Consider the following 27281-nt stretch of genomic DNA (forward strand, 5'->3'; position numbering starts at 1 on the left):
ATACAAAATGTGTAACTTGTGAAACCTGGCTTTCTATGAATAATAAAAGAATGTTTTCCTCAATAATTAGACAAGTTTGTAAGCAAATTAAATACCTCAAGGACTCAAGGATATGATAGACTACAGAGTAGAAAAACAAATAAAACTGGAAAACTATAAGTACAGTACAAAGTTATGTATTTAAAAACCAAAAGATAAAATCTACAAACATTTTAAAACATAAGCTTAGTAAACATATGTTAAGAAAAAATTAATATTAGAAAGGATAACCTCAGACAAATAATATGAAGATACAAAAACTACGCATGAAAAACCCTACACGACAAAATAGTTGTGAGAGAGTAAGCTTAAAATAGTTGAGCTTACACAGATATATTTAAAACAATAAAACATAATAAAATCATAACTTAACACCTCGATGTGACTAATCACTGAAATCTTACACTATTACTAACAGAAAACTTAAATTCATTGTTATACATATTCTAGTGTAACAAGTTTCTTCAGGCATCAGATGGAGGGCAGCATACCATTATATTAACGAAGAATGTGGTTTTTTTACTAAAACAATCGTGTGCTGCCCTCCTCCAGATACCTGGAGGACGAATGCATCTTTGACGTGTTTTGAATTAATTAATTCAGGCTCGTATATATCTTCCTCTTTACCAGTTCCTAACTGACCTTCCGAGCCCATGCCCCAGGCATAGAGTGTTCCTGAAAAAAATTGTCGAGATTAATTCGTTATCGTATATTGTAGACATTAATTTTTATTTCGCATACTATAATTAGACTTACCAGTATTTGTGACGGCAAACGACTGTGCAGTACCAGCTGCCACGTCAATACACTTTAAGTTTTCCAGCTTGGGCACTGGCATCAGCTCCTGAGCATCCTCGCATAGGCTCCCAAGGCCTAATCTTCCGTATTCCTTACGCCCGATTGTATAAACTCGTCCTTTATCGTTCACAGCAACAGTGTGATGCTGACCTGAGCTGATTTGCATCCATCTGTGTCTGCTGAATGTGTTCGAAACCTTAGGGTGTAAGGTTCTATCACATCCTTTGAGACCTAAAATCAAATGAAAAATAAGTTATTCGAATCAGGTCAAACATTTATTTTAAAAATTTTCTTATAAAAACTAACATACCGATCTGGTTATAATTGTTGAGTCCGCAAACGTACAGGTCGCCATTTCCTGCTTCAGCAAACGTGGAAAAACTACCAGCCCAAATATTTTTAATAACGATATTCTTTTTTATGTGAAAGTAGACTTTCTCTGGGGTGAGGAGTTGGTCCTTTCCTCTTCTAGTGTGTCGGTCCACTTTTCTTATTGAAACTCTGCCGAGCTGGCCCTGCTCAGCACATTCCAATGTGAACACTGTCCCAGTGTTATCGAGTAGCACGATATGGTCCGACCCAGATGATATTTTCAGAAATTTTTTTTTTGGAAGTATGTTAATCGGAGTCTCTTCTTTTTTTCTAGTCACCAGCCCTAATGTTCCATGCGAATCCTACAAAGTGAAATCATGTGACAATTTATTAAAATGCTTATTACTGCTACCTAAATTATTAATTCTTAGTTTTTTTCATTATAAATTAACAAGCTTTCTCTTACCCGAAATGCTCCCCAACAATAAACCCTCCCATCTTCAAGGAGAGCGGCACTATGGGAATCACCCGCGGTTACTTGTATAGCCCGCGCAGGTAACTCTACAAATCCCGGGGTAGCTTCTCCACACTCTGTAGTGTCTTTCCCCAATGCCCCTTCGTCGTTACAACCAAAAGTTGCAACGCAACCATCTTTGGTGAGGATTATGTTATGCATGCCTCCTCCAGCTATGGAAATTACATCTGTTAATTGCGAGACTTCCGTGAATCTTGTTTTTTCTAGGACTTGCTCTCCTAGTCCCAGCTGGCCAGTGTCCCCTTGGCCGCATGTAAGTGTCGCACCACAAGTGCTCCCTTGTCGGCGGATCTCTTTAGCTACTGGATCTACAAAATGTGAATTATCATTATCTGGGGAGTACTAGATTTTTGTTCGTCATTAATTTCACGGGACAGATTTATGGGCTTATAATGTTTGATTAACTTGTAACTTTTTACATTAGTTCGATCTAGAAAATTGTGTGAAAAACTGCATCTACGATATTATGGCAACCACAAAAAAACCCTGCGATATGGTTCAAAATGTGCAAAAAACTAGAATTCACGTACCCTCAATCTCCAATATTTCTTGCTTTTTTTTACAAGTCCTAGCCCGTTTTACGGGTATGGCTGACTTGTCTTGCGGTACTGAAGACTTTCGTTTAAGTGTGACTTTTTTTTTTCGGTGGCACTGTTGAGAAATAGATAAACGAAGGGTTATTTATTTATACTTGAATGAATAATAAAGCAACAAAAGTAGCATATGTGTATGGTAATAGGTTTAAAAAATAAATTATCTAGTGAATACAGAAGTTTACACAATTGCGAAAGACCTTTCGAAGCTATGTCATTGAGCCAGTTGAACGATGACAATAAACTTATAACATAATTTTTTAAAGAGCAACTGTAATCTACTCGTAATTTTTTATACTGATTGTAAGCTCTTTTAAGGCACAATACTGTCTTATATCAATGTAAGTGTGAAAAATACAAAAAACAATTACAATTTTGAAGAACGTGGGAGATTATCGTTGTTGAGTTGCAAATATAGGGTGAGTATAATTCCTTACCACATAATTTGTAAATATGTTTAAGTATTTGTTTGTCTAGACTTTTCGTTTCTTCTCATGTGTACAATAAAATTCGTTGTATGAATCGTAAAATAAAATTCCTTGTTAGAAAATCTGAATGAAAATTTAATATTCATGGCTCACCACATGCATTTTTTATTTTTTCCCTCAAATAGATTGTATTCTCAACAATTTTAAAAAATTCTTGTTTTAAGTTATGTTAATTATTTTCAATCCGAGTGAAAATTACGGGATTAAATCAAGTAGAATTACACCTATGTGTTTGAATTTCTTTATAATTTCTTAGGCAAACGGTATTGCAAATATCCGAGTTTTTCGTATATCGTTTTTTTTTATTGTTCTGTAGAGTTATGCTTAAAGTTTATTTTATCTAGGAAAACCTTAAAAAGTAGAATAAATAGTTCCAACAGAACGTCATATAATTTAACAATTTTAAGGCACACAGGAATTATTTGAAAATTTGAAGCAAGTTGAGTACAAAGATTTGTAAAATTCCGTGTTATTTAATCAGTCACTAACAATTTATCTTGTGGTTGGTACTATTTTTATTTTTATTCAACTAGCCAAAGTGATCACAGCATATGTAGGATAAAGAACTTAAGTGTAATATGTTGTAACAGGCACACTGATATGTAAGTATTGTATTACAATTGAAATCAGGTATTTACACCCAATAAGGTATTTTCACTACGTCATTTAAGATATCATGTATTATGTATATTATAAGTCATAGTGCACAAAAACTTTTGATTAGATATTGATAAAACCAATAAAACGTAAACTAGTCTTGGGTCTGGGTAGAATCCCGTGTGCGACAGGGTATTAGAGCACACAATAAGGCGAGTTTTTTTGTAATTTTTGGCTAGTACATTTGATATGTGTATGTTTAAATAGAAAAATCTAGGTTATTTCTTAACCTCCGAACGTGGTGCGTATACTATTTTTCTGTCTACCCTCACCAAAAGAGCTGATTATCTGTTTTGAAGCAGGTCAGGCATGAAGCACTTTCGGCGGGGGTGTGCAGAAAATATTTTTAAATTTCTTTGTGTTTTGATCGAAAGTATAACAGAAATTTTTATCAATAAAATTATATACCGGGTGTAGAATACGATAGTGCTGATTATTAATAAAAACTATGATTTGTAATTGATCTTTAAAAATATGGAGTCCTTTCACAATCCATACAGTTTTATAAGAAGCCGTATATAGGATGGCCCTACCGTCTGGAAACGTTAGAAAAAGTACGCTGTGGACATTTCTCTTTTACTTTTTTAGGATGTGGTTGTTCAGTGCCAATCCCTACATTTGTGCAGCATGAGGTAGAGCCTGAGCACAGAATCAACAGAGCATATCAAATTTATTTAAGTTTTTGTTTTTATTTTAAACGTCAACATTGGTTGAACTTTTCTATCTTAATTTTAGGCTACAGCAGATATGTCATTTCTACGTAGTATCGATAACAGCTACGAGCAACCATCACCGTGTTGTGTATGTACCTACTACTACATCTAATAAATTTTCGATTGTCTGCAAATGGCTAGACAATGTACACGAAATCTTGACAATTAATGATCTAAATTATACCACTTTTCACTTTTTGACTAATTTTCTTTAGGATTTTTTGGTATTCAGACATTTGTTACAATATGCAAGGTATTCTTCATGTACAACTTGATGAATAATGTATTATTTACTTTGAGACTATAGCTTATTTTCAGTAGATATTGTCACTTTTACGCTTTGAAATAATTAGTTCAAGAACAATAAAAATTGTAAGCCATAATGTTAAATAGAAATATCTTCTGAAGTACCTTGACTTTTCCTTAAGATAAAATAAGTAAATCTTCCATAAGAGACGGTTAGGGATTAAAATAAATTTGATATGTGTTCTCACATAAAAGCAGGAGACAGTAAAATGACGAAAACCATTGTTACATAACGAAGAAAGAAATGCTAAACTGAATATTGTTTTTTAGAGTTCGCTTTTTTGCTTACAAGTTATATAACTGTACCCTACATTTACACTGATCGGGGTGCTCAATCGGGCAAAACGATGGCAGCTGTTTACGAAAAAGGATGTTTCAGTAGATTTCAGTGAATTAAAGAAAAATGAGTTTAAATTAGAAGACAAAGACCCGATAGTACACCACTATTTCAAAAATATTAGTATAGTAAGGAAGTCATTTCTGGATGTTACATTAAAAGACGTAAAAAAAAAAAAAACTAATAACTGTTATCAACAAACAAACAAACAAAAAGTACTTCATATGGGTCAAGCTCTTACTTATTTACTCAAATTGTTCCTAAAGTAATTAAAATTTGAAAAATCAATCACATTCAATAGAAAGAAAAAGTTTTATTAGTAAATGATTGATTAAAACATGTGACATTGAAAAATATTTATAAAATAGAAAAAACCGAAAACTCTGTTATCAGATGTCTGGTCTATTAACGACTGTTATTACAGTGTCTTCTTCATTTTTTTAATAGACTTAACGTTTTTTGTAAACATTTTTACAGATGTAAATAACTCATACAAAGTATCTGTTTTTTACGAGTAAGATTTCACATTTTCAATAGAATCTTAATACTAATGATTAATATGTTTAACGTACATATTCAAATGACTGGAAACTATTTATTAATAATGCATAATACTTATTCCAAGTCTTATACATTTAAAAATTATTACTTTAAATTTAGTAAAAGGAAATAATTTTAATCTGTGAAACTTAATTATCAAGTAAGACGTAGAAACATTTAGAAACTTTTTTTTTAAATCTTACATTAACATCGTAAAATTGACGTATTGCAGAATCCAAATAGTTTATGTATGTATGAAACTTGCAGGAATCACACTTAAATTCTAGTTAAATCACCTCACAAAATTTCAAAACATTTTGCCAGACAATTTTTTCGAATCGAATCACAAAAAATTTTATCGTGGTCTCTATACGAGACTATTCATTCTTGATTACGTTTAATGGAATATCTTCCAAGTAATAATTTAATTAACATTACAAAACTAGGTACTAAAAAACTATTCTACTATGATCATAAGAGCAGGGAGAGAAAATGTAAAATAAATATGACCAATGTTGTATGTGAACGTACGTATACGTAAATATCCTTTCAAAAATATAAAGTTGTGGTGTATAATATACCTTATTACTTTTGTACAAGAATATTTCCGTTTTTATAGATGTTATAAAATAGTACGCCGTGTTTACATAGAATTAATGTGTTTACTGATTAGGAAAAAATTAAAAACTATAACAACTTTTTATACTCAAGTTCATAAAAAAGTATCGCTTGTAGTTGGAATCAATTGTTCATTTAAAATGACGTTTAAAAATAAAAAAAAAATTAGTTTAGAATTTTTTTCAACAACATTTAAAATAAATTATATCTACAGTCTAATCATAGAATTCCGTCTTATCACACCAGGCTTGTAAAGCACATAATTTAATAAGTATAGTACGCTCTATTATAGTAACATACTATATTATGTTTCTGAAACATTGGATTTTTGAAAAATCTTTGTTTTAACCCGAACCTGAATTGACTACTTTTCGAAGCCAAATCTGAGTTAACTGCTTTTTCAACTCGGATTTTAAGTTGGCTTCTTCTTCATCAACTAGGAATTGTTAAAAAAAAATACAGGTTACTTGAACTGTAGCAACTTCATCACCCAATATTTTTAAGTGAGATAGTTGTATGTCACGTAACCAGGTAATGCCGGTGTGATAAGCGATCTTTAAAATAATATTGGTATTTTTTGTATAAAGAGCTGGTCTTAAGTTTATTTTATTAATGCCATGATGTTTAAAAATTTGAGAAATCGGCAGAGTTAAGTTTTTAAAAACAAGAAAGAAAATCGATGGGCGAAGTCTTCTTAGTATACGGTTACATGTATTGTGACCATCGGTCATATAACTACATAAAAATAGACTCATTTTTGTTTGTTTGTTACAATGTAAGTTTAAAATTAGGCGCTCATAAATATCAAGCGCACTCGCGCATTAAGTAGGTAATTTTCTGGGAGCTTGCTACGCAGCACATCCCGTACCGTCGCCCGCGCCGCAGTCACCAAGCCTAACGCTAGCACTACATGGGAGAATCACAATATGTGACTTGAAGCGACTACCTGTCTCTTTCTCTGGGACATCGGTATCATAAACAAGGACAGCGAAGATTCATATGCCGCCCTAAAACCGAGGTTTTATGTTGCAGCTAGAAGAGAGACCTGGCACTCTAACTTTGACTCCCTTGCTTAGAAGGCTACGAGGCCTCTCTTTCCAATTAAAGAACCAAATGATAATGCTGTCAAAAATTGAGAATAATTCTAATGAAGGACTAAATAATCATAATCAAGTAAACCTTTCACAAAATTCGGATTGTAAGATTGCAAAAGTTCTAAGGAATTTAGCATTGAAATACAATTCTCTACCCACTCAGATAGACTTTTATTAAGCGAATTAAATAGCTTTTACCTTTACTACCTCTTTCGCATAAGACCTTGCTTAAGAAAAAAGAAGCAAAGCAAAATAGAAATTTTCAAATTTGATATGTCAAACAAGAATGATATGTCAGAAATGGCATACTATGCCGTTATTCAAATCCAGTTCAAAAGAATTCTGACCTATTGTATGCAGAGTATCCATTTCCTATAGCTGTACAATAAAATTTCGGAAAACCTAAGTCAATTGGATCACATTTTTTAAAATTCACGGAAATATTATGCGATGAACTTACTAACTGAAATGAGATAAATAAAGCATTTTTAAGTTGTCATCATGTGTTTTGTCTGTTACCGTCCGGCTAGATCTTTAATTAAATGTATTAAAAACCATTGTGATTGTTCGAGTTGCGAGCACTGTATTGAAAGAGGTATTTACTATAAAAAAAAAGTTATAATTCCTTATTTAGAAAAACCCCTTAGGACAGATAAATAATTTCATGACAAGCCGGACCGTTAAAATTATATAGGTATTTCTCCATTGAAAACAATTTCTCAAGTCGACATGATTTACCATTTTGTCTTGGACTTCATGTATCTCTGTCGTATTGGAGTCACGAAAAAATTATTAGAAACTTGGGACTCGAGAAAAAAACAAACTAGATCGTGAAATAATATTAAGATTATCTGGCCACTTTTGTAATATTGGTAGCCCCAGGTACCTCGCGAATTCCAGAGAGCTACGTGTTCTTTAGGTGAACGAGGAACGTGGAATGCGTGTGAATTCAGATTTTCTTTTTATGTATTGTGGATCGGTTGTGTTAAAAGATCTCTTACCAATCGAGCTTTATAAAACTTTTTTATTACTACTTGTTTCAACTAGAATCTTCAACTGTCACGAATTGTATGACAAATACTTAAATCACGTAAGAATGTATTCAAAAATTTTTGTTAAACCCATCGCTAAAATTTTTGGGCAAGAAGTTATAACTTCTAACATGTGCAGTTTGATGCTACTATAGCTGACGATGTCGAATACATAAATTGCCCTTTATCGGACATTTTAGCGTTTTGCTTCGAAAATAAATTAGAAAAATTTAAAAATGACATAAATAGTGCAAATAGACCATGGGCACAAGTAAGTATTAGTTTATAGCAGCATTTACAAAATATTTTTATAGACTCAAAAGCTTTTTAAATATTGCAGCACAAAAAATTCACCGATAACATAATAATCGAGCAGCTTAACTGTTTAATTTTTTTTTATCACAAACAAGCCACTAGATAACGTTGGATTTACAAAAAAAAACAAATTATTAAAATCGAAAAAATTTACTCTACAAATAAACTAAAGAGTAATGATATATACCTGTCTGGCAAAACGTTTATGATAAAAGGCAGTGCTTTTTATTGTCCAGATTGTCCAACAAAATCTTCTATACTGAACATTTTTGAAGTGAAAGAGTCTGATGTGAATATTAATGATTTAAGTAATGATGAAGAGAACATAAATGTAAAAAAAAATTCCAAAAATATTATTTGTGAATTAAGATGTTTGATCAAAAAAATTCGTCGGAATAAAACCTTGAACATGCAATGAAAAAATTAATGCAGAGATTTAAACATAAAATACGTTAAACCGACTTTAGATGTTAGAGCTATACATGGAATAGCACAAGCGATCTCATCGACACTGCGCTACACCTAAAATTAGCTGTAAATATGATTCTTATAAATGTTGTAGAATTTCAAGAGTATCACTTAAGCAATTCTGATTGGGATTTCTTATAGGACTTAGTATCTTATTTATAATACTTTCAGCAGGCAACTGCGATAATTTCCAATCTGGTTTGGATAAGTTAGCTAAGCATTTTCGCAAATGTAACTGGATGTATATTGTTTGTTTAATTTTGGAAAAGTGTCATAAGTATAAGGGTTTCGATGAAACTGCGTGGAGTAAAAAGTTAAAAAAAGTAGCTTTACAAAAATCTGAAACCATTTACAAAAAGGACTATTATAATGTGTATACGAAAAATTTTATTCAAAATTATACTGCAACAAACGAACCGAAAAATAACTACTTAGATTTAAGGTCAGTGTACTCTGTTAAAATAGATAACAGTGAAATTGGAAAATCGAAATTAATAACTACTGTGACAGGCTCAGGGTTCCCGCGAAAAATCCTATGTTACAATAGTGAAAAGAAGTGAAAAGAAGTGAAACGAGAGTGAATTCCTATTTTATCAAAGATGGCCAGAGATTTTCTTGCCATCATGCCAAGTTCAGTTTCAGTTGAGCGGCTGTTTTATGCAGCCTCTGATATTGTCACAGTAAAACGATGTTCTTTAAGCTATGTTTCTATTCGAGTCATACGGTGTATCTCCTGGATAAAAAGCGAATTTAAACAAAAAATTAGCAAGGTACCGTTGTAGGAAACTAATAACAAAACTAAAATTTCTCCAATATAAAAATATATTTTGTCGTTACTTTAAAAATTTCAATAAATTATTAGTGTAGAGGTGTGAGTAAAGGGGGTGCGCGAAATAATAAAAACTAGTATTACAAGATAAACAAAAAGTTTATTTGATAAAAACTGCCGACCGACGTAGAACACAACAGATACAATTCACAGACTTTACAGACTTACAACCGACTTATCAGACAAAGACAATGAATCTAGAAACGACGAGAGGTGTGGAAGGCACGGTGGCTTACACTGTACTAACTACAGGGCCCGCAAGTATCACCTTGCCTGTGGCGCTGTCTCACATACTATATATACAGCCTATTGAAAAGTCGTACATGCCAACACTTCCTCCCGACTTAAGATAGCTAAGTATATTAGACAAAAATTGTAATTTAAAATGGATAAATAGACAAATAAATGTGTGTTCTTGACTCGGCTCCACGGCTCTGGGAATGCATCCAAGTAATCCATGGCTCCTTTATCGCCTATCTGAAACAGAGACAACTTATTAGTTACCAGTCAGAGTCGCAAAAGCTGTTCGCGATTCTGCTAGCAAATTTTTCATGGAGCTCGATCGGTAGAGGTTTTGTGAATATATCGGCCATCTGTTCTTTAGTATTCAGCCATCTGACGTTTACTCTACCATAATTTACACATTCTTTAACATAATGCTCATGAATTTCTGTCAAATGTCTTAATTTACCACTGCCTATAATTTTAGCATTTTGCTCAGGTGCCTTATTGTCGCACCATAGATCTGCCGGACACAAAGTATTATTCAGTATGATTTTAATCGAATTATCAACTGCCATCAGTTCTCTACATGCTTCACTCAGCGACACATACTCTGCCTGACATGTTGACAAAGACACATACGTTTGTTTGTGAGTTCTCCATGCCACTGAGTCTCCAAAGATTTTAATTACGTAACCGCTTGTGGTTAGAGACCCTTTACAGTCGCCAAAACTGGCATCGGAGAATGCTTCCAGCCCTTGCTGCCTTCCACAATATCTTAGACCATAAGATTTGGTCCCTGCCAGATACCGAAACACTCTTTTAACCATATTCCAGTCTTCGTTAGTCGGACTTATTTGATACCTACTCAGCACATTCACTGCATAGCTTATATCCGGACGTACAGTATTGGCAGCATATAATAAGCTCCCAACAGCCTCCCGGTAGGGAACGCTTTCAGTCGATCTGGACTCATTCAAGTCAATCTGCCTTTCTGATTGCTCTCTTTGTTTTCTTTGTTGATTTAACACGTGACCTGTGACCATAGGAGTTTTCACTGGCTTAGAATCATCAAACCCAAACTTTTTAAGTATCTTATTTATGTAATTGGTCTGGGTTAAAGTTAGAACTTGGTTTTCTCTGTCTCTTCTGACTTCAATGCCTAAAAACGATTTAACTTCTCCTAGGTCAGTCATTTCAAACTCACTTTGCAGTCTTTCCTTCACAGACTTCAATTTGCCAGAATCATTACTTGCTATAAGCATGTCATCAACATAGATAACCAAAATCAGGATTTTGTCTGCCTCATGCCAAGTAAACAGGCAAGGTTCCAAGATATGAGATCTCAGACCTTTTTTCGTTGCTGCCTCAGAGAATCTTTCATGCCATTTTTTCGGACTGACTTTAAGGCCGTAGAGGGCTCTCTGAAGCTTGCATACCTTGCTTTGTTTTTCCAGATCGGAACAGACCAAACCTTCTGGTAACTCCATATATATCTCGTCGTCAAGAGTACCATTTAAAAATGCCGTTTTAACGTCAAGCTGACATGTATCTAAATTTAATTTATTGATTACAGCCAAAGCAGTCCTTATTAAAGTCAGTCTTAACACCGGGGCGTAAGTCTCCGTAAGATCATACTCATTTTTATCTTTAAAACCCCGTATTACCAGCCGTGCTTTGTGTTTCTCACATCCTTGAGCATCTACCTTTTTCTTAAGAACCCATCGAGAATCGATGATATTCGGACGTTTACCATTTACCAGTCCTGCAGGTCTGTTTACCAACTTCCAAACTTGATTCTTTGCCATTGAGTCAAGTTCTTCTTGGATGGCTTGATTCCAGCCTTCTTTATCCACAGCCTTCATTGCTTCTTTATATGAAGCTGGATCTTTATTTATTTCTGCCAGCAAAGAGTGGTAAACTAGATCTTCCGCATAAATGGCATTATTTCCTGACGTTTCAGTATCACCGTTCTTAAAAATTAGGTCTTTTGTTAATTCTTCCCCGAGAGCTAAGCCCGCAAAGCTGACGTCTTTTACACGACTTTCTTGGACCAAGTTGGCCTCCATTGTTTCTATCAGCCTTTTCGGCCTTCCTCTTTTCCGTTGTACCACCGGGGGCGCTTCCTCCGATGACACTGTCTCTTCTCTTTCCTTTTCGAATTTTAAAAACCACTCGTCTAATTTAATATCTACAGTCACAGTTTCCCAGTTTTTAATTGAATTTTTACCAAAAACGTCTCCATATACAAAACGCTCGTTAAATCTGACGTCCCGACTTTCATAAAACTTTCCTTCGTCCGGACAAAGCAGACGATACCCTGTCGGCGTGTATCCTACCATAACTGCTCGTTTCCCTTTTGCATGGAATTTAGTTTCAGTGTTTCTCTGAACTCTCAAATACGCGATGCAGCCGAATCTTTTCATCTGACTTAGGTCTGTCCTTTTATTCGGAGCCAGCTTCATTAAAGGGATTTCCATGTATCTGAATGAATTATTTGTAGAGGTTGGGATGCTCGTTCGCGTACCGAAGGGAAAGGCAGTTTTTGGGATTTTGTTCTTAAACACACATCACAAGTGTTAATCACATCATCAAATATGGCTTCTTTCAGACTTTTTACTTCCAGATAGTTTTTCTGCAGTTCCCTTAGATACCCCAACGAAGCATGGCCCAGTCTGACATGCCACAGCATGGCCCCGTTGTCATCTTTGAATTTTTTATAATTTTCGCTAAACGGACTTTGAATGTCTTTTATTTCTTCGGTCAGGACTTTTCCGACTTCATGAAATTTTCTGTCATTTATTAAAAATACATCTTCAAAACTGTCATTATTTAACTTACCGACCGAGCTCTCTGAATTTTCCGACTTATTATTTAATTTTATATCTGCAGTTGAATTTTCAGGAATAGTGTGTGCTTTTGACTCAGCCGTCAAGACTTTCATTCTTTTGTTGTCCGACTTAACAAATTCAACCTTCCAATAGGGTTTTTCATATATTCCCGATATCCAGACATTTTCCGTATAAGGATCGAAAATACTAATCTCCTTATCATCTAAATAGATTGACAAGCCCATATCAGCAAATTTCCGAAGCGACAATAAATTCCCGATCAAGTCGCGAGCACACACCACTCCCTGCAACTCAACGTCGTTATTGCAATTTTTAAGCAGCAAATTTTCCACTCCCTCCGTTTTCAAGTCTGCGGATGAGTCTGAGTTTGCACATTTTATTTTACCAATTTTGTTTCTGTCAATATTTGTAAATAATTTTTCTGACTTCGCAAAATGATCAGTAGCTCCCGAATCAGCGACAAATTTAATTTAATTTTCTCCATCCGATTCTGAATTATTTACCCAACCTGCAGAACTTGAAAACAGAGTATTGGGAGGCTCGATCAACGTCAGAGACTCACCTTTATTTGACCCTGAAGCATCTCGTTTTCCCTTCGTCTCCCGGCCCTGGTCAGAAACTTTCTGCCTTTTGGGATCTTTTTCGTCCCTGACGTTGCTAGAGTCCCTTTTCTGCCCAAAGTTTCGGGAATTGGAGCGGCCTCGGCCACTGCCACGGCCACCTCGATTCCCTCGACTTCTACGGCCCTGCCTTTTAAAATCCCATGAATCAGACTTATTTTGCTCACCACATCTCGGGCTGCTTCTCTTGTAAGCTGGGATGTCATACACGAACGTGCCACATGTGTAACACTTCTTGAGTTCGGTACCTGCCTTCGGACACTTGTCAGCCATGTGGTCCCAGTCATCACAGTTGAAGCAACGGAGACGGTCCTGGGGCCAAGAGGCAGTCAAAGCTGCCCTCGTGGGGCGACCTCCAGTGGCTTCTGCTAGGCCTTCTGACTCGACCTTTAACATGTATGACATGAGGTTTTCATATGTCATACCCTTTCCATCTCTGCTTTGCATTTTAAGCGTGAAGTCTGTCACCTGCACGCTAGGTACCGCTCCGATTACGGCAGTATAAAAAGCATCTCGCTTTTCTTCTTCAGAAAAGGGACCAGATGTACTTACAGTCTCATAATTTCTGACCAGTTCCTCAAATTTTTCTATGAATTTAGCAACGGATTCTTTCCCTTTGTAAAATTTAATTTCATGCAATTTTTTACGAATCGCGGCCGTTGTAAGGGGCGTCTCCCCCTTTTTAAGTTCTTTCAGACTTTCTAATATTACAACCGGATCTTGCAGATGAAAAGTTCTTAAATGATATTTTTCTGTTACTCTATTTAATAAAATATCTCTGACTTTTAATTTGTCTTCTTTGATCATGTCTTCGTTAGTAAATTCCGTATTTTTAATCGAAGAATCAATGACATATAATAATCCTTTAGACCGGAGTTCAGACTTAAATTTATCGAGAAAAACTTCGAACTTCATATCTTTAGACAGATGGTAATTGTATATGTGTTGAGTATCACGGCCGAATTTATGTATTTGACTGATGGTTGTCGCGAGAAGTTCCGCGCTGCCTTTTGACAAATTTTCATTTTTTGTGTCATTCAAGAACATTTTCAATTTGTCTTGCAGACTCACCCGTCTTCTGTCGTTGCGAGGAGTTGATGACTGCAGGGGTGCCCCGGTTGACGATTGGGCCTCGGATGACTCGACCCTGTTCACCCGCTCGCCCAACCGGGACAACCTCTGGTCAAAATTGCGCATGACCATAAATATCTCCTCCCTTGTTCTCTCAGCCTCCTGCCTTTCTTCCTCTGCCTTCCTTGCCCGTTCTTCCTCTGCCTTCCTTGCCTCCTCGTTTGCTTTCTCCTGCCTTTCGATCATCTGACTAATCGCGGCCAACATTGAGTCGAACCTGGCCAGCATGGTGTTTTCTGAAAAATTTTCATTTTTCTGTTTATCTGCCATATGCAACTTCGTTTTGCTGACGTTTATCCATTTATATTTGTTTTCAATGGTTTGCACTTTCTTTATTTTAAGTTGGGTATTTTCCGGTGTGCGCGACGGGGAAGAGGGGGGTGCTTCGTGTACAGACTCATTTCCGCCTAATTTCTGCCAAAGATTTTCACTGTCTACATTTATCTCATCAAAGTTTCGGACTTCTGACATTTCGGACTTTTTCTCATCTGACATTTTAAACACATCGACCGACTTTTCAAATAACCCGGGTTTATCACGAGCAGGTTCCTCGCATTCCCCGTCTTCCCTGAATAGATTTTCTGGCAACGTCACTTTGCCTCCCTTTTTACAAAGGAATTCAACGATGTATTTGTAATCGTCACCGATCAGGTAATCTAAAACAAAAGACGGACATTGTTTTCAGGGAGTCAACTAGAAATCGACCGAACGCAAGCCGAATCTAGTCAACGTGGCCCGAAGTGTGTTCTCGTGCTCGAACACAAAGCACGATTGCACGCTGGGCACTCACACAGCCGCGCGCGACCGAACACAAGTCTAACGTGACTGTGCGAGTCACACGGAAAATAATTTAGTTTACACACCTTTGGCGGAAATATCCCTTTGCCCGACACATGCCATTATTCCCCTTTTATCCACCAACAAGATAGCAGCTTGTTGTCGCCCCTCTGACTTGACTTGGGATGAAATTCCCCGACATATTCTCGACAGAGCATCGATAGTTTGCTCGTCTAAAAGAAAATGTAAACTTTTAAAATATCAGCCTTTTCTGACTAAATCTGAAAACCGCCTTGAATATTTATTGCCTAGAGTTCAATCAATTAAAAACACCGGGAAAGGACATATATAATTTTCTGCCGACACACGTTCAAACTTTCCCAGTTCAGACATTTATATTGTAACGCGCACACAACAGTCGAGGCGACAAGAACAAGAGACGCGAGAAAGCACGAAAACAAAACACAAACGGCCTCGTAATATGCCTTCAGTCAAAAAGCCTCGCGTCATCACGAGAGGGAGAGAGAGAGACCGAACTCTTTCCTCAGCTGCCTTATGTTGTCCCCCTCTCGATCCGCCCCGCTCTTGCATGCGCGTGTTGCGCTACCGACGCCACGTGTTTCTTGAAATCCCGCGCATTTCTCAGAATGCACAAGAAATCCCCTTTTTTACCTGACGTCGTAGCGTCCAACCTAGGCATCACTCAAGAAAAAGACAAAGTGTTGACCTACCGCTGATCTCGGTTCCGGCGTCCAAATTTGCTCCCCTTTCCTCGACCGGCGTCGACAACGCCTGGTCGACAACGGACTCGGTCTGGTCACCAGGGGTCACTCTCTCGGCCGCTTCCTCGATCGGACTCTCCCGTCCATCTCTTGCTGTTTCAGCCCTTTCCGCCATCCTCCCTTTTATCACTTTCGCCCACACAAAACAAAGATCACGCGCAGTGGAAGCGTGCTGGGCCCCGTAACCTGTAGAGGTGTGAGTAAAGGGGGTGCGCGAAATAATAAAAACTAGTATTACAAGATAAACAAAAAGTTTATTTAATAAAAACTGCCGACCGACGTAGAACACATCAGATACAATTCACAGACTTTACAGACTTACAACCGACTTATCAGACAAAGACAATGAATCTAGAAACGACGAGAGGTGTGGAAGGCACGGTGGCTTACACTGTACTAACTACAGGGCCCGCAAGTATCACCTTGCCTGTGGCGCTGTCTCACATACTATATATACAGCCTATTGAAAAGTCGTACATGCCAACAATTAGGTGTAATAATATTTAATTTGATATCACAATTAATCCAGTCATCTAAATATAAAATGTTACTACATTCATAAGAATCGATGTTTCAATATATATGTCAGATCTAAAATATTTATGAAAATAAATATATCTTTAAATTTATGTTAGAACTATATTCTTTATTTATTTATTTATCGATACCTTTTATTTATCTTACTGTAGCGTACTTTTTTGATCTATTATAATTTTAATTTATAAAATATTAAAACTATGGATATTTTAAGACAAGATCAAGATTTTTTGAACAAGATCTTTTACAAGAAAAGACAATATCAAGATCACATGCACAAGAAAAACTCGAGAACAAGGCAAGACTTGATTTGTGAGTATTTGTCGATAACGATAATGAAATGCTAAAAATATCGTATTGTCTTGTCTTATGGCAGCCCTAAAAATTAAAAATGATAGATTAATTAGTTTACGAGCTGCCAAATGATCAAAAAGATTTTGTCATACCGTTTCTCCATTCAAATTTAGTAGAAATTTAGTGTAATTTTTATCATTGTAAGAAATGTGTATAAAACAAAGTTACTTTGTAAGTCATGTATATATATTTACCGAAAATTTGACCACCCACACGTTTTTTATGCAAGAAAAGTAAATACAAAAATTTTTTTTATAATTGAGTTATATTTTCCAATATAATTATTTAGAATTCATCTTTATATTGCATATTGTACGTCAAATAGTATAATTCATACTTGTTCAGTCATTTCTAATGATTGCATCTGATGAAAAAAGCCATGTTCTACTGTCAGTCAAGAAATTATGCCCAAGTATTGTAAACAGTCAGATGTCATGTAATTTTGAACATTAGAAACATTACACGAGAAACATATTTATTGTGCAGTAATTTAGACGATCATTTATTTATTGAATAACTTAAAGACGTGTGTAATATTTGCAAAGACACGTTTGTCATGACAACATGATACAAAACTTAACCACTGTCATACCAAGAAAAAGTTACGATTTTTTGGTTATTTTTTTTCTTTGATGAACCTAACTAAATTAAGGTGGCTTGGGCGATTTATCAGGTTGATCAAAACCTCCGAAATTCTGAAATTATATCAATAAAGTATACCAAATTCATTTGCGATAAGAAAGTACTGGGGTTAACAACTTAATTTTTTCGCAAATCACTTCTAAAAATTCACCAATTTAACATCTACTTTTATGGACAGTGGTCACAAAATCAACTATATCTGCGAAAATCTTTGATTAATCTCAAAAATTAAAAATGGTTCTTGTGTATTTTTTTACAAAGAATCTATTGAATTCTTTAAAATATAGGGTCATGGACTTAACTTAAAAAAAAATCAGAAGAAAAGTATTAAATATTAATCTAGCTTGATTTGCAACTTCTCCAAATTTACACAATTATGATTTCACGGTACTGTTACGTAGAATAAAGGAGCTGGTAAGGAGGTGCGTCACGAAAAGAACTCAACTCGTTGGTCAATTATTTATTAGCTTCTTGAAGGCAGAGGCGTGTGTGTTCCGCGCGGTGTTTTCTACTTATCGTTCGGTCTCTTGCCTAAAAGACGCTCGAGTGCCCCGATTCGTGTCTCACAGGGCCTTATATAAGCTCGTTCCCCGTATTGGTATCCTTTACTAGCGTTGGCTTGTTGTTACTAGGGTGAATCAGTCTGATATGCCCAGCATTTGGTACGTGTCAGTACTTTTCTGGGAATTTCTTGATCTTGTACTTTGGTTTTAAAATTTTTTAAATTTTATCTTCTAAAGTAAAAGGACTTTAAAGAAAGTATTAAGATAAAACTGTAGGATTAAAGTTTGTGAGCAAATCAAAAACTTTGTTGCGACTACTACAGCAAAATAAACTCCACTATATGCGATAAATGATTAGTCACAGTTGTTCTGATACTAATAAAACTAAAAAGTTGATTTGAAATGTGGAAGTACTAAATACTCGTTCTGAAAAATTGTTGTCCTCGTTTCTTTGTAAAACCTCATAGAATAGAATCAAACGATCATAATGTACTGTACGGGTAAGTCCAGAATCATGCGATACAATCTTACAAACGTTAGTTACGTACATATCGTCGGTTGTGTACATAAGCCACATAAACGGGCTTTTTGTAGGACATTTTACATTTTTCTAACGTAATGCCATTTAACATTTCATAATTTAATGTAAACGATATTTATTCACACGTTAATGAAATATAGTTAAGCCTTTATATGATAAAAATTAATATGAAAAGTATTTTTTATGCTGTGTGCAACACAAATATCGTGAATAAGATTTTTTCTTACATGGGTGGTGTGAATATTGAGTATATATAGTTTTTTTTTATTTATATTATAGTGCTCTACGTCCGGCTCCTTTAATAAGGGCACTACTATGGGCACTTAGCACTTTGGAGAAGGAAGGGAAGAGGGATGGGAGGACTGCAATTACTGGGAGGGAGGTAGGGGGAAATTAGGCAATTATGCTGCGAGGAGGTCGCCTAAGCCCTCCTCAAGGAGCATTGCGTGGTGAAAAAGCACATATGAAAAATCACAGAGGTACTTGCCCGATAAGTCGCACTGGCCGGGAATCGAACCACGGTCTCCCGCGTGTCAATCCACGACCTAGCCGACTGAGCCACCGCGCGCTCAGTATACATAGTTAATTCTGCCCTTGGGTAAAACGTACTGCTCAACCGTATAAAACTAAGAAGTAAACATGTAGAGTAAATTTGCCCTGCGTATTGTATAAATTGTCTTCTGAGTATTAAATCCCCTTATAAATTCTTTTAACTTTCATATTTAACTCTAAACTTGTGTGAAATGATAAATAATAAATAATAAAATAATAAATGTTTTGTTTACCACCACTGATACCATTATTATTTAATTCACTTTCAAAATTTCCACGTTTCTTTTAATTTTTTTTTTTAATTTGGAGAAACTTTTTATTTCTTTTTCTATTGGAAGAACTCATTTATTCTCATTTTCTCTCATTCTGAACTTAATTTAGGAAAAGTCCTATAAATTATTACAGTATTTTGTTCTTTTAATTTCTTTAATATTTTGATTAAGTGCTTATAAAATTTGTTTTATAAATTATTATAGTTGAAAATTCAAATTTATAGGTACAGATTAATTACTTAATTATCGTTAAAACGCATACAGATATTAGATATTAGGTAGAGATATTCTTATATCTCTATGTTAAATCAGGAAATTAAATTCATTTTCATCATTCACTTGGTAAAGAAAAAATCTTATCTGGTATGAATATAAATAAATAAATATAAATATATATTTATCATCTTCTGTTATATTTAAATAGCAAAAATCGTCTCACAAAATAATTATTTATCAACAGCAAAAGGGCTATAAACATCAAACAATCGTCTTAGGCCCTTAGGATTAGGTGCGTAATTGCGCAAGTCAAACGCGCAGTTTTACCGAGACGTAAGCCAAAAACACCTCCGGAGCCACATTTATTCTAAGTCATCCTAGCGCTGCATACAAAAACTGTTCTAGTAGGTTAAGGAAGCTCAGGAGTATCATTCAAAGGGGTGAGGAAGAAGAGCACCCTGCCAGCGCAGCTTGGCCCCCTTTACCAAGTACTCCCTTTTGCATCCAACATACTCAATGTTTTACGTATGTTTCATGTTTGCACTACCATTCTATGGGAGTGCCTTGTAATTTTTTTAAAGCAAATAGTGTAACCACTCATGAATTGTCTATTTTTAGTATAAAAAAAATTTTTAACTTAGTATTAGGGTGACCTGATTTGGTCAAATAGTGTTTGTGTGGTAGGATGTGTGAGCGTCATCGAGTTTTTTGATTAACTCAAGTAATTGTGATCTAAATTAGTTGCAATCTTATTCGTTACTTCGATTTGAATGCCTAAGCTAATGGTTTAGGTTTAGGTTTAGATCAGTTTCATTAAAAGAAAACTTTTAAATAATTTTTAGTGCAGAGCTCCGAGACAAAAAAACAGTCTTTTGGCGATAACTTTTTTCACATTCATTTTACACTTTTGCGTTCAAACATGAAGATGTAGATTTCGTTGTAATACAACTTTTTTGTATCATGCACTTTGCTGCAAATTGCAGTGTGGATACTTTATACAATAAAATATACATCAAAACAACGAAAATAACGTTTTCGCCCTTTTACAGAATAAATTCAAATTCTACAACAAAATGTCAAGTACAAAAGTTGTAGGACTCATGAAAATAAATCTTTTTTTTGCAGTCAGTGTTTTCTTAAGTGCCGTATTAACGAGTAAATCGATGGACATCGTTTTAAAATAGTCAAAAAACCATTTTACACCATGTAACTTTCCAACAGCACATTTTTAGATCAAGTATCTAACATGAAAATTGTAGATCTTCTTGAAATACAATTTTTTGTTCTGAACAATTTCACTTATAATATTGTTATAAAGATACTTAATATCAAAAAACTTTTAAAATGGCTGTAAAAGCAATTTTTAGTTTGAATTTAAAGTTAGTATTTAGATACTAATACTCAGTTGGATATGATAATAAAGTAATACTCAATAGGATTTTGTTATTAAAATGAATTTTTTTGCTTTGGTACCTTAAGGATTCGTCATGCTTTACATGCAAGACACAGTGTTTTGCATAAATATAGCCACTTGTTTTTTATTTATCCTAAACGCTGTAGATCTCCTCGTTAGTAGGTATGGTGTAATGTTACCGTGACATCTGACAATAAGGAAAACAGTGTCCGGCTCTACGGTGTAAACGTACCGTGCCGTCGGACAGTTAGAATTAACAATACCTTGAATTATTTTTCCTCGAGTAAACAAATTCATATCACATAAACAAACGATTTAATATGGTAAACCGTAGTCACAGTAAGTGACACTATGACAACCACAAGAACAAAGACAAAACTAGCATGGAACAAAAAATCGTAAAGTTCAATTTAATTTCAAGAAAAACTGTTGCTAATGACGAAACAAAGAACTTATTCTCTGTTGACGATTATGTTTTTCATAGTGTAAAGGTTACGCTAGGAACAGTATATATTATTTTTTGAACCTCCTTAGCAAGACATATCACGTTAGAGATTAAAAGTAATTGGGTTAATTCAATGGAATCAATATGGTTAAGTTAACTCGTCCATAGTAAAAAATCAACAATTACACGATGTGTATGAAAAAAAAAAAACTTATTAAGATGGAGAAAAATAATCAGAGAAAAAATAACTGTCCTATTAACTAAATAAGATGGAAATAAATAATGGATTATTGCGTAATCTAGCATGGTACGGAGTAACGCTGTACTTAATTTCATTGCAACAACAAAATAGAAAGTCGTACAGTGTTTTAAGTGTCATCATTGAAAAGTATAACATTTCGACCTCACTATGGTAAAGTTCCACGTCTAAATGTCAGTATAAAAAGCCACAGTGATTTTTTTTGTAAACCGTAACTTTATTTGTATTGTTTGTAGGGCACTTTCTTATTAAATTTGCGGAGAAGTTCTAGCTATGCAATACAATTTTAATCAATACTCAAATATTTAAATAAATTATTTCGTTATTAATAAAGCCTAAAACCGTACTCATAGTGAAATAAACGGTTATTTTTAAAAAAACATAATTTTTTCTGATTATCAAAATATATGATCATTTGACTGTGTAAATTTAATGACAGTCATTGGAGATCGCCTAAAAAACTTGTATAAACAATCCAACTTTTTGCCTTTTTTTAATTGCAGATTGAATTGTTTATGAAGTATTGGGCGGATGGGTTTGATTTTTGAAATGCTATTTTTACATGTTTAGAGTAACATTTGTAAAGTTTGGTCATCCTAACTAACTTGCGACAGTAGATATTTAGTAAAAAAAATTTCGCAGAATTTCGTGTTATTATTTAATTTGCAACTTATTTATTGGTTGTAGCGTATCCTTTATTTTTTTAAATTTAGAGACCTAAGTAGGCTACAACTTTTAGATAAAACGTTTTTTTGTACAACCCATAACTTTTTGAATGTTTAATGAAAAGTAAAGAAAGTCCGATTTCAGGCTCTGAATTGTTCATAACTAATTTGACTTCCAGCTCTTTTGTTTCAAATAATATATATTACTTAAAACACTATTACGATGAGATGAAAAAAAGAAAAACGTTAGGACTTTTCGGTCTGAATGAACCTCCTAACATTTAATTGTACTGGTCTATGAAGTTGTGAAATGATGCCACTATTTAAAAGGTAAATTACAATCATAATTGAATTGTTCAATGGGAGCTTTTTTTAATTCTATATTTTCTATATAGTTTCTATATAGATAATTGACCTTATTAACTTTAGAAAGTTATATTATTCTAGAAAAATCTTTAAAATATTTATAAGAACACGATAAAAAAGTCTAGAAAATTCACGATATGGGGCAACACAGTTTTACGAAATAGCACTTGAAAAATTTTATTACTGCATATTAATTACACAATTTTAATTTTTTAAATTTTATTTCTCTAGCTAAATGAATAATGATGACGTGAGAAGCCCCAAACAAATGTATGGATTTTGAAACAGTTGATATTATTTGGGTTTTGTTCACAGTCTTAAAGGTTACACCACAAAATTATACATGATTAGCAATTACAACGTTTTTTCCTTCAATAAATTTTTTTTTTCCATCATCTACGTAATTCTTTGAATCACAGATTGAAATTAGATACCTTTTTCTGAGTTGATCCCGTTTCAATTTTAAAAACACATCCGGCAGCTCAGTTGGGTTCTTTGTCCAGCCGCTAGGGCGGCGCTAGTAGTAAGTTAATATGTCGAAAACCTATAAGATTTTTTTCATATATTCTAACCACTGTGATAGCATCGTGGGTCTAGGCAGCTGATAGTCAAATCCTTAACCATGCCATGCTGATAATAATAACGAATGACTCGAAGGGAAGAAGGGGGGTGAGCGGGGAAGATCGTGTGATTGTAAATACGCCTATAGCAAACAATCATTAATGAAAAATATGAAATGTTGTGGTGTGTGGTGGAAGTAAAAGATTTAGCTTTATTTGTACCAAAACTATTAAAAGCCGTTAAATAAAGAAAAAAGACATGAAACGTTGTTGAACTAAGACACCGGCTTGACAGCAAGTTTATTTGTTAATAAATATTAATTACCTCCAAATATCCCAATCAATTCGCTTCTCAAAACTAGTCAATCACATGGCGTATTTGGATGTTTAAATGTCTTGAGTAGTGCAGAATTTAATCTGAAAATCATTTTAGGACAAAGGTATTTTGTATGCTATATTTTTGATAAAGTAGGCAATTACAAAAGAATAGCTTCATGCATTAGTAATTTTTAAATTGCTGTATTTCTTAGGAAGTAATTATTAGTCCCATCTTAAAGATCGAATGCCACATAACTGAAACATTTTTATTCGTTCTGTAATTGGACGACAATTATGAAGAGCTGGGGAATTTGAAAACGAGTTTAAAAAAATATAGTTTCAAAAGCTAATATTTGAAATAATTAAAATTTTTTTCATCATACTGCGCTGAAAGTAGGAACTTTTGTCCCACTTCGCGGAACGAAAATCCCGTCTCTCGGCGCAGGATTGATGAAAAATCGTATACTTACAACCCACCCACGGGAGGAAACAAAGAATTCCTTAGATCGCATGATTATCGCCCTCGGCTTCGTCTCGGGCGTCAATTGCCTGCAATCTGAGACATTCTTTGTTTTTCCTCCCTAGGTGAGTAATATACTAATAATGTAAGATAACTAATTAATTAATAACTATGGATTTACATACAGCATATGGTTATTGGAAAGAATTATTTTAAGTATCGATTTTGTTAAATCAGAGTAATAATTAACTTAAAAAATTAGTTAGCGTTGTTAAAATTATCTGGAGCTGGGTACTATTTGATTTGTTTGCACTCTTAAATTCAACTGTCATTTTTGGAATTACTATATTACTTTATAAAGTTAAGATCCTTAAGTGTTTAGTATGGTATCTAAAATTAGGAAATTGTTGATACAATCATCAGTTTGAAGAAAGAATCAGAATAATAGATAGAAAAAAATAATTCTTTTTAATTTTGACATGATACAAAATGCAGAAAAGTTACTTTGTTCGGTTGTACGTTAAAATTAAGTAAAAGAAAAATAAAGGGCGCAAGTGCTTCTGACATAACTTTGAATGATTTCTAAAAATATATCTAGCATACATTAAAGAACTGTAAACATCAAGAAGTAGCTGGTAGTATAATGTTAATGCGTGGAAAATGTACTGGTGTAAGTTACTCTTGTAGAATAATTATAGTAGGTACACCATTGCTCTATAGTGCAGACTTTGACTACATCCAGTACTTTTTAATATGAATAGTATATCACTTATAAAAATAAATATGAAGAAATGCTATTTTCCTAAAAGTATAAGTGACATAATTACTTTTAATTAATATTTTGGAAAAAGCGATATCATGTTGTCTCGTTATCTGTTTTAACTGACGATTAATTCATACTTAACTAAACAAAGCATTGCTAAGTGCAGTCTCGAAAACACATCAATTTTGAAAAACAGATTAGTAAAATTAAAAAAAAATCTTATCCTTGCACAAGTTTCACAAGTATAATATTCTGTTTTCAGACGTTGGTAATTTTAAAAAATCATCTTTTAATTATAGGTTTTTTTTGAAACACTCATTACGAATGTGCTAAATTTTTATTTTGTGTTGAGCAACAACGTGACGATATGTGCTTTTACATTCTCCCTTACAGCAATCTTCTTGAAACATTGTAAGAAATTTCAATTTTTTCGAAATAATTTTTAAAAACTCTCATATCAAACTGACTTACTACTGTACTACATTCTCTAGGAGCTCTTAAAATAAATCATAGTTAGCGAAGTTCACTAACATAGTATTCACCAACAGCTTATCTATATATTTGAATCCCATATTTGATAGAAATAATACTAAAGCTAAAGGCACTTTTTAATGCAACTTACTCTAGAAAATTATGATCCATAAGACACAGACACATACTGACTCATAGTTTCGCTGGTATTACGTGATTTTTGTGTATAACAAAGCTTTTTCTATGAAAAAGCAAAATGAAATGGTAGTTTTTGTACCTGGTGGCACATATCGCCAGCCCTGAGGGAGTCCTTGTGATTGCTTTTATTGGATGCTCACCAGGTGCAAAAGCCTATTTTTTCTATTGAGGGCGCACTTAACGTCCGAATGTTGAAGAAAAAAAAACCCCTAAGGTACTAAAAGGTATTTATTTGTACAGTGACTTGATAACAGTAACTTGATAATTTATTCAAGTGTGAATCTTCTAACACTGATATAAATTTTGTTTTTAAATTATTCAATTTTAGACACTAACAAATTATTAAATATTTAGAAGCATATTCTTCAGATACCAACCAATGATAAAACATTTAGAAATTTGGGACTATTGAAAATACGCAAAAGACTTTTGTTCAATAAAGTTAGAACATCAAATTAATTAAATATTATAATAACCTGTACTTACCATCAGTCTGCATAAAAACTCGTTTTACGGCTCTGGTTTTATCCTGCAATTCGACATTAGCGGGCCGTTTTCTTCCAACTTTTTTTTCCGGCTGCACTGTAAATCAAAACAAAAAATACAGGATCATTTAATAATAATTAAGTTTATAAAGGAAAGAAAAAAGGCATATATGCATTACTAATAGTTAATAAAATAAAAAAACTGGTTTACACTTACTCTTCAAAGATGCCTTTTGAAGTTTCAAAGTTGAGCTGCGAATACACTTCTAAGTAGTTCAAATAAATTTTAGTTGCTCTGAGCGAGGCAGTACTAACACTGAAGTCCAAAGCTGGTCTCTTGCCACAGTAATGCCACGTGGGGTGGAGTCAAGTTAAAATTTGTCGTGAGTGTGAGAAAAATAACACGACATCACTGTCTCAATTCACCACGTCATTGTTCGTTGTTAATAGGTGATTGGTCGCCTAGGAGCAGCCAAATGAAATTTCATCACCTGACTACAGCAAACAAATTGGTGGCTTTGTCAGGTGAGTGATGTAGTTACTAAAAAATTTCTGTTTGGGGAAAAGCGATATCATGTTATTTGTTTCAACTGATGATTATTTAACACTTAACTAGACAAAGCATTGCTGAATGCAGCCTCGAAAACACGATACGACTATAGCTTTAGTATATATGGCTGTAGACTTTCACAAGCTTCTAAATGAATTTGTTATCATCAACCGTTACACTGATAATATGGTTTTCTTGGTAATCCTCTTGGGAAATTTTTTTGTCAGTGTGCGAACGCCTGTATAAACTTAAAGTAAAGACATTAAGGGCTTTTTATGATTGTAGCCAGACTTTGCATTTTTTCCTTCATTAGTTATACAAATATTAAAATTTTGATTCTTAAAATGGGGGTAAAATTCTCTATAATTAAACAGTGGGTTTTGCAAAACTACTTCTAGTAACCCAAGCTGTCTTTTATGTTCTTGATCTTGTATAACACATATGGTAATAATCATAAGCATTTGTCCAGTTGTTTTTCCTACATACTGTTTTTTAACTCTATAATACAAAAACATGAATAATTTATTAGAAAAATACTACATTCTTGTACGCTACTGGATAGTACTTATATTTTTATTCCCTATAATTTGTTATTATATGGACGATCATTTTTATGAAAAACCAAAATAAAAGGTATTTTTATACATATACTT

The 27281-nt window shown here is 34.1% G+C and overlaps 1 protein-coding gene across 1 annotated transcript; it reads right to left on the minus strand.

Moving 5' to 3' along the window:
• Positions 1–496: 496 nt before the first annotated feature.
• LOC149373133 (regulator of chromosome condensation-like) lies at positions 497–26564 on the minus strand. The gene is made up of 7 exons (XM_089597884.1): positions 26296–26564; positions 26080–26175; positions 2215–2335; positions 1616–1992; positions 1148–1511; positions 796–1068; positions 497–714 (listed from the first exon to the last, which is right to left on the minus strand). Exons 2-7 carry the CDS (start codon positions 26080–26082, stop codon positions 533–535), a joined length of 1320 nt encoding a protein of 439 aa, XP_089454010.1. The 5' UTR covers positions 26083–26175; positions 26296–26564; the 3' UTR covers positions 497–532.
• Positions 26565–27281: the final 717 nt, after the last annotated feature.

The sequence above is a fragment of the Copidosoma floridanum genome, unplaced genomic scaffold (assembly GCF_036245765.1).
Source record: "Copidosoma floridanum isolate Cflo_tuat_1 unplaced genomic scaffold, Cflo_Japanese_pri ptg000040l, whole genome shotgun sequence".
Lineage (NCBI taxonomy): Eukaryota > Metazoa > Arthropoda > Insecta > Hymenoptera > Encyrtidae > Copidosoma > Copidosoma floridanum.